The sequence below is a fragment of the Chiloscyllium plagiosum genome, unplaced genomic scaffold (assembly GCF_037043375.1).
Source record: "Chiloscyllium plagiosum isolate Xiang-an unplaced genomic scaffold, Cpla_swu_hap1 HiC_scaffold_47, whole genome shotgun sequence".
NCBI classification, from domain to species: domain Eukaryota; kingdom Metazoa; phylum Chordata; class Chondrichthyes; order Orectolobiformes; family Hemiscylliidae; genus Chiloscyllium; species Chiloscyllium plagiosum.
This window is the reverse complement of record NW_028270185.1, coordinates 8,112,112-8,123,945: the sequence shown is the minus strand read 5'-3', so window position 1 is coordinate 8,123,945 and position 11,834 is coordinate 8,112,112. Positions and strand designations below refer to the sequence as shown.

The following is an 11,834-nucleotide window of genomic DNA, read 5'->3' as shown; positions in this document are numbered from 1 at the left end:
CACACACACAGACACACGCACACACACGGACACACACACAGACACACACACACAGACACACACACACAGACACACACACACAGACATACACACAGACACACACAGACACACACGCACAGACATGTGCACACAGAGACACACACACAGACACACATACACACAGACACACAAACACACACACAGACACACATACACACAGACACACACACAGAGACACACACACAGACACACACACACAGACACACACACACAGACATACACACACAGACATACACACAGACACACACAGACACACACGCACAGACATGTGCACACAGAGACACACACACAGACACACATACACACAGACACACACACACAGACACACACAGACATAGACACACAAACACACAGACACACACACAGACACACATACACACAGACACACACACAGAGATACACACACAGACACACATGCACACACACAATCACACACACACACAGACACACACACACAGACACACACACACAGACATGCGTGCACACACAGACATGCGCACACATAGACAAACACACACATGTACACGCACATGAACACACACAGACACACACACACAGACACACACACAGACACACACAGACACACACAGGCACACACAGACACACATACACAAACAGACATACGCACACACACACAGACATGCACACACATAGACAAACACACACGCACATGTACACGCACATGAATACACACAGACACACAGAAACACGTACACACACAAGCACATACATACAGACACACACAGATGCACACACAAACATATACACGCACACATACAGACACACACACATAAACACATATACATACACAAACAGCTATACACACACACACAGACACACACACACACACACACAAAATGCTGCCAAGCACAAGTCAAGTTTTATGCAGTGACTTCGTCGATGGAGTTAGCTAATGTCCTTTAGGGAAGGAAACTGCCATCCTTACCTGGTCTGGCCTACACGTGACTCCAGACCCATAGCAATGTGGTTGACTCCTAACTGCCCTCTGGGTAATTAGGTATGGGTAATAAATGCTGCCTGACCAGCGACACCCTCATCCCATTAATGAATTTTTAAAAAGCTGAACCAATCGCAATGACTGTTACTGTCCAGGTAGCATGGTTCAACTAATCCGTCATGTGACTGCTAAACCATGGTCAAATCTCTCATCTGTTACAGAAAACATTGGCTGTGCACACTGACAGGCTGCATCAGGTCGAGCAGGAGCTACTGGAGAGGCGCAAGTTACAGGAAGACTTAAAACAAGAACTCCTGTCAGTCCGTTATAACACGGGAAACCTGTCCAGTCGGCTATCATTCCTAGAGACTGGCCAAAGCTCCCCGTGCCTCTACAGAGGCGTCAGTAACTCAGGTGAGTGCAATGGGGTTTAGGAATTGACAGACAATTCATATTCTCAAGAAATGCTAACTGTTGATGTCCCATCCCATTCTGAGTTTGGGAACCATTCGACGTTCGGAGTTAGATCCTGTTACAAAGCAGAGGTTGAACCCCCCCCCATCCGAGAACTAAAACTGAAACATCCAAAGGGGAGCACCTCACTCTGTAACCTGTAAAGAGAGCGTGAAAGGTGGTGTGACCTGCTTTTCAGCAACTTCTTGTGGTTGAATAAAATAAACCCCTGACACTCACTTTAAAATCAACAAGTAACAATCTACTTATCTAACTCTAACAGTGAACAACGTAACTAAACTGTTCACAAACTGAATAAACCCCACCTAACTAACTATTCCCAAATAAAACAAGATTCTAATAATATGCTGTTCCAATAAATACAAATCCCACTCATTCAACAAAAATAGAATTTAATCTCTCATAATTACAGACAGGTTAAGTGCCTTCTGGAATATTCTATCCCTTCCCCCATTGAGTCTTCCATCAGGAATGCCTTTTTTCGTTGTTGGTACTGTTGTTATTTCGATGGTGCTTCCTCTAAGACGTAGAAGACACTGTGAGAGCCAGAAATTCACGAGAGAGAGAGAGAGAGAGAGAGCTGAGGGCCGTTAGTTCTGGCTTGCTCTGGGGTCTTTATCCAACTGCCCCCTTCTTTTATAGCTGTGATGACATAATATTTCTTACAATAGGATCAGTCCTACGTTGTCAAAACCATCAGGTTTAAATTTAATGGGTGTTCAGTATCTAAGTACCTGGTTCAAATTGATTGGCTAAATTCAAAAGGCGGTTGCTGAGCAACTCAGCCAGGCCAGCAGGGGCTGACCGGCTCTCCCAGTCACCGCCCATTTCAATTCCCCTAACCACTCCTTTTCCAACATGACCATCCTTGGCCTCCTCCATGCCTCAATGAACCACAGTGCAAATTGGAGGAACCACACCTCATCCTCCGCCTGGGCAGCCTACAGTCTAGATGACTCGACTCCAATTTCAAATAACCTCCACTCCCATCCCCTGAATCCCCTCTCAGCCCCTCCCCCCCCTTCCACTGCTCCCAACCACCAACTGGATTCATTCCTCCCATTGACCAACCAAGTGTTACCCTCTACCTGTCTTCACCTACCCCACTTCACCACCCTGGCCCCCCACCCCTTTTATCTGCAGCCTCCCCCACAACCACCCCCTAGTCCTGAAGAAGGGTTACACCTGAAACATCGACTTCTCCACCTCCTGATACTGCCTGCCTTGCTGTGTTCTCCCAGCCTCCTGCCTGTCCCTCCTGATGCTGCCTGCCTTGCTGTGTTCCCCCAGCCTCCTGCCTGTCCCTCCTGATGCTGCCTGCCTTGCTGTGTTCTCCCAGCCTCCTGCCTGTCCTTCCTGATGCTGCCTGCCTTGCTGTGTTCCCCCAGCCTCCTGCCTGTCCCTCCTGATGCTGCCTGGCTTGCTGTATTCTCCCAGCCTCCTGTCTGTCCCTCCTGATGCTGCCTGCCTTGCTGTGTTCTCTCAGCCTCCTGCCTGTCCCTCCTGATGCTGCCTGCCTTGCTGTGTTCTCCCAGCCTCCTGCCTGTCCCTCCTGATGCTGCCTGGCTTGCTGTATTCTCCCAGCCTCTTGCCTGTCCCTCCTGATGCTGCCTGCCTTGCTGTGTTCCCCCAGCCGCCTGCCTGTCCCTCCTGATGCTGCCTGGCTTGCTGTATTCTCCCAGCCTCCTGCCTGTCCCTCCTGATGCTGCCTGCCTTGCTGTGTTCTCCCAGCCTCCTGCCTGTTCCTCCTGATGCTGCCTGGCTTGCTGTATTCTCCCAGCCTCCTGCCTGTCCCTTCTGATGCTGCCTGGCTTGCTGTATTCTCCCAGCCTCCTGCCTGTCCCTCCTGACGCTGCCTGCCTTGCTGTGTTCCTCCAGCCTCCTGCCTGTCCCTTCTGATGCTGCCTGCCTTGCTGTGTTCCTCCAGCCTCCTGCCTGTCCCTCCAGCCTCCTGCCTGTCCCTTCTGATGCTGCCTGGCTTGCTGTGTTCTCCCAGCCTCCTGCCTGTCCCTCCTGACGCTGCCTGCCTTGCTGTGTTCCCCCAGCCTCCTGCCTGTCCACTGCTAACTGTATAGCCTTTCCATACAAACGTTTCAGTTCAGGCTTTCCGTGCACATGCAAACTTTCAACCTGCTGCTCACAGATGTCCACTTTAAATCTCTAAGCACAGAAAAAGCACATGATCTTTTAAAGGGACCACACAATGCTTTCCCCGTTTTACAAACCACCAAGTTCTAACTTCCTGCCTCCCCCAGTCGATAAGTACTGTACCCAACTTCGCAACAATATGTTCACCGTGGCTGCAGTATGGGATAGTGTGTGGAGGCAGGAACGTGGGGTCACGGAGTGAAGAGAAATTCGCTCGGAGAGTGCTGAACCTGTGGAATTCTCGGCTGCAGGGGCCCAAGCCAGGGAATATATTCAAGGAAGAGATAGTTTTCCAGACATCAATGGCAGCAAGGGTTAAAGAGAGAGAGCAACCTGGCTAATCATGAATGGCAGAGCAGGCTGGGTTTGGGGCCGAATGTCCCAACTCTTGCCCTATTTTCTGTTTTCCAGGAAACACCACAGTGCAGAAAGGAATTGCAGAACCAATATAACTCTCAGTGTCGGTTATAGAGTCATAGAGATGTACAGCATGGAAACAGACCCTTCGGTCCAACCCGTCCATGCTGACCAGATATCCCAACCCAATCTAGTCCCACCTGCCAGCACCCGGCCCATATCCCTCCAAACCCTTCCTATTCATATACACATCCCGATGCCTCTTCGCTGCTGTAATTGTACCAGCCTCCACGACTTCCTCTGGCAGCTCATTCCATACACGTACCACCCTCTGTGTGAAAAAGTTGCCCCTTAGGTCCCTTTTAAATCTTTCCCCTCTCACACTAAACCTATGCCCTTTAGCTCTGGACTCCCCAACCCCAGGGAAAAGACTTTGTCTATTTATCCTATCCACGCCCCTCATGATTTTATAAACCCCTATAAGGTCACCCCTCAGCCTCCAACGCTCCAGGGAAAACAGCCCCAGCCCGTTCAGCCTCTCCCTGTAGCTCAAATCCCCCAACCCTGGCAACATCCTTGTAAATCTTTTCTGAATGCTTTCAAGTTTCACAACATCCTCCCGATAGGAAGGAGACCAGAATTGCACGCAATATTCCAAAAGTGCCCTAGTTAATGTCCTGTACAGCCACAACATGACCTCCCAGCTCCTGTACTCAATACTCTGACCAATGAAGGAAAGCATACCAAACGCCTTCTTCACTATCCTATCTACCTGCAACTCCACTTTCAAGGAACTATGAACCTGAACTCCAAGGTCTCTTTGTTTAGCAACACTCCCTAGGACCTTACCATTAAGTGTATAAGTCCTGCTAAGATTTGCTTTCCCAAAATGCAGCACCTCGCATTTATCTGAATTAAACTCCATCTGCCACTTCTCAGCCCATTGGCCCATCTGGTCCAGATCCTGTTGTAATCTGAGGTAACCCTCTTCGCTGTCCACTACACCTCCAATTTTGTTGTCATCTGCAAACTTACTAACTGTGCCTCTTATGCTCACATCCAAATCATTTATGTAACTGACAAAAGGTAGAGGGCCCAGCACTGATCTTTGTGTAACTCCACTGGTCACAGGCCTCCAGTCTGAAAAACAACCCTCCACCACCACCCTCTGTCTTCTACCTTTGAGCCAGTTCTGTATCCAAATGGCTAGTTCTCCCTGTATTCCATGAGATCTAACCTTGCTAATCAGTCTCCCATGGGGAACCTTGTCGAACGCCTTACTGAAGTCCATATAGATCACATCTACTGCTCTGCCCTCATCAATCTTCTTTGTTACTTCTTCAAAAAACTCAATCAAGTTTGTGAGACATGATTTCCCACGCACAAAGCCATGTTGACTATCCCAAATCAGTCCTTGCCTTTCCAAATCCTGTCCCTCAGGATTCTCTCCAACAACTTGCCCACCACCGAGGTCAGGCTCACTGGTCTATAGTTCCCTGGCTTGTCCTTGCCACCCTTCTTAAACAGTGGCACCACGTTAGCCAACCTCCAGTCTTCCAGCACCTCCCCGTGACTATCGATGATAGAGATATTTCAGTAAGAGGCCCAGCAATCACTTCTCTCGCTTCCCACAGAGTTCTGGGGTACACCTGATCAGGTCCTGGGGATTTATCCACTTTTATGTGTTTCAAGACATCCAGCACTTCCTCCTCTGTAACCTGGACATTTTGCAAGATGTCACCATCTATTTCCCCATATTCTATATCTTCCATGTCCTCCTCCACAGTAAACACTGATGCAAAATACTCATTTAGTATCTCCCCCATTTTCTGTGGCTCCACACAAAGGCCGCCTTGCTGATCTTTGAGGGGCCCTATTCTCTCTCTAGTTACCCTTTTGTTCTTAATATATTTGTAAAAACTCTTTGGATTCTCCTTAATTCTATTTGCCAAAGCTATCTCATGTCCCCGTTTTGCCCTCCTGATTCCCCTCTTAAGTATACTCCTACTGCCTTTATACTCTTCTAAGGATTCCCTCGATCTCTCCTGTCTATACCTTACATATGCTTCCTTCTTTTTCTTAACCAAACCCTCAATTTCTCTCGTCTTCCAGCACTTCCTACATCTACCAGACTGCCCTTTCACCCTGACAGGAATTTACTGTCTCTGGACTCACGTTATCTTATTCCTGAAGGCTTCCCATTTTCTAGCCGTCCCTTTACCGGCAGGTGGGGTCTGACCAATCTCTTTTCTGAAGTTATGTTAGTGCCTGGGCATCCCCAATCCAGCGGTGAGCTTGTGATCTACCACGGCTGGTAGACACCGTGGGATCTGGTGGGTATTATCAGCTTCAGGGGCATATTCAATACATTTCCATTAATGTTTGTTTTTGTTACAGTTACCTTTCATGGGTTAGTTAGTTAGTTAGTTAGCTAGCTAGTTAGTTAAATAGATAGTTAGTTAGTAAGTTCATTCATTCATTTATTGGTTAAATAATTAATTGCAAATTAATTAACTAGTCAGTTTGTTAGTTAGTTATACAGTTAACATAGTTATATAGTTACTTAGATAAATATTCAATTAGTTTATTAGTTAATTACTTAGTTAATTAATTGGTTGGTTAGTCAATTAGTTAGTTGGCTAGTTAATTGTTAACTAGTTAGATAGTGGTGTGTGTGTATGTATGTGTGTGTGAGAGTGTATGTGCGTGTGTATGCATGTGTGTGTAACTAACTATCTAACTAACTAACTGCTGGTTAGTTAGTTATATAGTTCATGAGCAGAGATGCTAATTCATGAGCTAGTTACTTGGTTAGTTAGTTAGATGGTTAATTAGCTAATTCATTCATTAATTTGTTAGTTAACTACTTAGTTAGTGAATTAGGTAATCATTCAGTTGGCTAGCTAGTGGTTAGTTAACTAGTTATTTAACTAGTTAGTTGGTTAATAAATTACATGGCTAATTAGGTCATTACTGAATAACTTGCCTAGCTAATTGTTTAATTAATTAGTCAGTTAGCTAGTTAATTGGTTAATCAGATAGTTAATTAGCTAATTAGCTAATTAGTTGGTCAGTTAGGTAATTAGTAAGCTAGTTAGTTTATTGTTTAGTTAGTTAGTTTCCTCGCTAGAATATTAGGATAATAATGAACTATCCCTGGTTATTGATTTCAGAGTCAGTCGAACAGCAAGTTGCCCAACACGATAACCTGTTGAGTGTCCACGAGGTGCGACTTGCTGAGATCGATCTCCGCTTTCAGCTGCTGGAGACGGCGAGTTATAACGGGCGACTGATCTGGAAAATCCGTGACTACGCGCGGCGGAAGCAGGAGGCGGTATCTGGGAAGACCCTGTCCCTGTACAGCCAGCCCTTCTACAGCAGCTCCTTCGGCTACAAGATGTGTGCCAGGGTCTACCTGAACGGCGATGGAATGGGCAAGGGCACCCACCTGTCGCTGTTCTTCGTGGTGATGCGCGGTGAGTACGACCCCCTGCTGCCCTGGCCGTTCAAGCAGAAGGTGACCCTCACTCTCCTGGACCAGGGCCTGGCTAAGGCCCACGTGTCGGATACCTTCAAACCCGACCCCAACAGCTCCAGCTTCCGCAGGCCTCAGAGCGAGATGAACGTGGCGTCCGGCTGCCCGCTGTTTGTGACTCAGACCGTGCTCGAGAACGAGATGCACCACTACATCAAGGACGACACCATCTTCATCAAGGTGACTGTGGATGTGTCGGATTTCCTGGAGCTCTGAACCCCCTGTGTCTCTCTCGCCTCGGCCTGCTCCCAATTGTGCAATAGCCCCAGGGTCAAGGGCAGTAGATCCCTTCAGGAACCTGCTGTTAACAGAGAAAGATCCGCCTGTGATCTGGGGCCAGAACAGTAACTTATGGAACTGTACTAATTTCCGTTGTAAATAACATTGGATCTACAAAAAAACTAGTTCATATAATAATATATAGACATATACATCAGCACACACACAGACACACACACACACATACATACACACACAGATATACACACACAGATATACACACACACATATACACACACACAGACACACACACACATATACATACACATACACACACACAGACACACACACACACAGATATACACACATATACACACACACACACACATACACACACACACACATATACACAGACACATACACACACACACACAGACACAGACACACACACACAGATATACACACAACACAGATACACAGACGCACACACACAGACACACACACAGATATACACACACAGATACTCACACGCACACACACAGATATACAGGCACACACAGACATACGCGCACACACACACAGACACACACATACGCATACACAGACACGCACAGACACACACAGAAACACACAGAGATATACATATACACACACACATTTACAGATACACACATACGCACACATGCGCACATGCACACAGATGCACACACACTCACACATGCACATTCACACAGAAGCACATACATACACACAGATCCACATATACATGCACACACACGCACTCACACACTCTCACATATACACACACTCTCTCACACACACACATAGATATATACACTGCAGTGTTATTAGCTATTGAAAAATATATTCAATGTAAAACCTTTTATTAACCGGCACTTTCAGGATCAGGAGTGTGCCGGTTAACCAAATATTCTGGATAATCGAGAGATCGGCCTAACCGCAGCAAATCCTGACCAAGCCAAGCTTAAAAATCACACCACACCAGGTTACAGTCTGACAGTATACAGTCCGACAAGTTACCGTCCGACAAGTTACAGTCTGACAGATTTATTTGGAAGCACTAGATTTCAGATCAAGTGGCAGCACCTCGAAAGCTAGTGCTCCCAGATAAACCTGTCAGACTATAATCTGGTGCTGTGTGATTTTTAACTTTATACATCCCAGTCCAACACCAGTTCCTCCATATTAAGCCAAGCTTCAGCAGGTCAATATCCTTCCAAGAATTCTCTGTTAATGACACACCTCCTTAAAGCAATGTTAAAACACTCAGTATGTAATAGGAATGTAATTCTGGGATTATACACATCTCTGTCATTCTTTATTTACGGCATATCTATTCAGATATCGCGGTATTCCAGCTATGTCATATTTGCCAGGTCAGCAAGGTGCCGGTTAAAATAAAACTTGCCGTGATTAGTTTTCACGAACACTTTCCCAATGCTTGGAGCCCAAGAAAGCTTTTCTTTCTTTTTTATTCTTTCACGAGATGTGGGTCTCACTGGTAACCTCCAGCATTTATTCAATAGTATAGGAAGAGGCCCTTTGGCCCATCAAGTCTGTAACGGCCATTCTAACCCAATCCCACATGATCTGTATCCCTCTATTTAGGGCAGAATATAGTCTAGACTCTACCTGCTTCTTACTTTAAAAGTTAATGTTGCGTTCCAGAGCAATTCGATTGGTCGAACTTTAAAGCAAAACGTACTTTATTCATCCACCATAATTAACATACAATCAAGAAAGATTGGCATAATGTAATTCTGTTGGAAAACTTGACAGAATAATATGGGTGGCACGGTGGCTCAGTGGTTAGCACTGCTGCCTCACAGCGCCAGGGACCCAGGTTCAATTCCAGCCTCGATTCCTGACTGTGTGGCGTTTGCACGTTCTCCCCGTGTCTGTGTGGGTTTCCTCCGGGTGCTCCGGTTTCCTCCCACAGTCCAAAGATGTGCAGGTCAGGTGAATTGGTCGTGCTAAGTTGCCCTTTAGTGTTAGGTGCATTGGTCAGGGGTAAATATAGGGTAGGGAAATGGGTCTGGGTGGGTTACTCTTCGGAGGGTCGGTGTGGACTTGTCAGGCCGAAGGGCCTGCTTCCATACTGAAGGGAATCTAATCTACTCGCTGCCTGTTCATCTCTGTCCAAATTCCTCTTAAAAGTTGCTAAGGTACCAGGGTCTACTGCCTCTTGAACTGCCGATGCTGGGAATCTGAAACAAAATCAGAAATTGCTGGAGAAACTCAGCAGGTCTGGCAGTATCTGTGCGGAGAGAAGCTGTGCTTGCATTTTGTGAGCTAACTCTCAGTCAGAACTGACAGCAATTAGCAAAAAGTGGCATTTACACCGAAGCCAATGTTGGGGGAGGGGGGGAGGAGCGAAGGAGAGAGAGACCACTTTCTCAAGGTGGGGGGGGGGGGGGGCAATTCAGGCCAGGCATTAACTGGTGCCCCAGACAGCAATGCCCCACCTCCCCCCCCCCCGAGTGAATTTTAAACCTGAGGAGGGCAGTTAGTTGTGTTGCAGTTATAGTACTGGACTAGGAAACAAGAGGGCTAGGCAAAAGTGAGGACTGCAGATGCTGGAGGTCAGAGTCCAGATTAGAGTGGGGCTGGAAAAGCACAGCAGGTCAGGCAGCATCTGAGGAGCAGGAAAATCCTGATGAAGGGCTTTTGCCCGAAACGTCGATTCTCCTGCTCCTTGGATGCTGCCTGACCTGCTGTGCTTTTCCAGCACCACTCTAATCTAGGAAACAAGAGACCTCAACTCATGGAATGAAGAGGTGGGTTCAAGTCCCACCGCAGCAGCTTGCAGAGATTAAAGTCCAATTTCGATCCATTGCTAGTAGTGGCGACCACGTATCAACCGGATTGTCAGATAGAGATAAAGAAATTGCGTTAAATCTAAAATGGAAACTGTTAAGAACTGACCAGGCCAGGCAGCTTCCGAGGCAAGTTAGAGCAGGATCGATGTTTCAGGTGCGTGACCTCTCATATCATTAAAAGCCCCCTTGCGGTCCACTCCTGCCCCTTTAGGGAGGGAAATCTGCCGTCCTTACCCGGTCTGGCCTACACGTGACTCCAGACCCACAGTGATAGGGTTCATTGCGAGCTGGTGCAGCAAGCATGTTCGCAATTAACGTTTTTTTTTCCCAGAATCACTCTCAATCAGAAGTGGATTTTGACTCAATCAGTTGGCAAGATGTTCTGATGAAGGTTAACAGCAAAGATTCTTTTCTCGGTCTGAAGCCTGGTAAAGTCCACTCAGGCTCCATCCTTAGGCCCTATTTCACTGGAAATTAGCCTTCATTTATATGTGAGGCGTGGCTTTAGTGACAGATTGTTAGAGACTTTATACAGGTCCATGAGGTGCATGGATAGGGTGTTTAACCAAGGTTTTTTCCCCAGGGTGGGGGAGCCCAAAACTAGGGGGCATATGAGAGGGGAAAGATATAAAAGGGACCTGAGGGGCAACCTTTTCATCCAGAAGGTGTTACGTGTATGGAATGAGCTGCCAGAGGAAGTCGTGGAGGCTGGTACAATTACAGCATTTAAAAGGCATCTGGATGGGGATATGAATAGGAAGGGTTTGGATGGATATGGGCCAAGTGCTGGCAAATGGGACTAGATTAATTTAGAAACAAAAGCAGAAATTGCTGGAAAAGCTCAGCAGGTCTGGCAACATTTTTTTTAGATTAGATTCCCTACAGTGTGGAAACAGGCCCTTCGGCCCAACAAGTCCACAGTGACCCTCCGAAGAGCAACCCACCCAGACCCATTACCCTACCCTATATTTACCCCAGACTAAATTTACCTCTGGGCAGCACAATGGCTCAGTGGTTAGCACTGCTGCCTCACAGCGCCAGAGACCTGGGTTCAATTCCAGCCTCGGGCGACTGTCTGTGTGGAGTTTGCACATTCCCCCCGTGTCTGCGTGGGTTTCCTCTGGGTGCTCCAGTTTCCTCCCACAGTCCAAAGATGTGTAGGTTAGGGTGAATTGGCCGTGCTAAATTGCCCATAGTGTTAGGTGCATTAGTCAGGGGTGAATGTAGTGGGATGGGTCTGGGTGGGTTGCTCTTCGGAGGGTCG

General features: G+C 47.1%; 1 protein-coding gene across 3 annotated transcripts in view; it reads left to right on the top strand.

Moving 5' to 3' along the window:
* Window positions 1–9,189, top strand: part of LOC122542695 (TNF receptor-associated factor 3-like) — a 70,680-nt gene extending 61,491 nt beyond the window's left edge. For all 3 annotated transcript variants that reach the window (XM_087983903.1, XM_087983902.1, XM_087983901.1), the window contains 2 exons: window positions 1,219–1,411; window positions 7,150–9,189. In XM_087983903.1, coding sequence (XP_087840029.1) covers window positions 1,219–1,411; window positions 7,150–7,727 — 771 coding nt within the window. In that variant the 3' untranslated portion in view covers window positions 7,728–9,189. The remainder of the gene's footprint in view (window positions 1–1,218; window positions 1,412–7,149) is intronic.
* The last annotated feature ends 2,645 nt before the right edge of the window (window positions 9,190–11,834 follow it).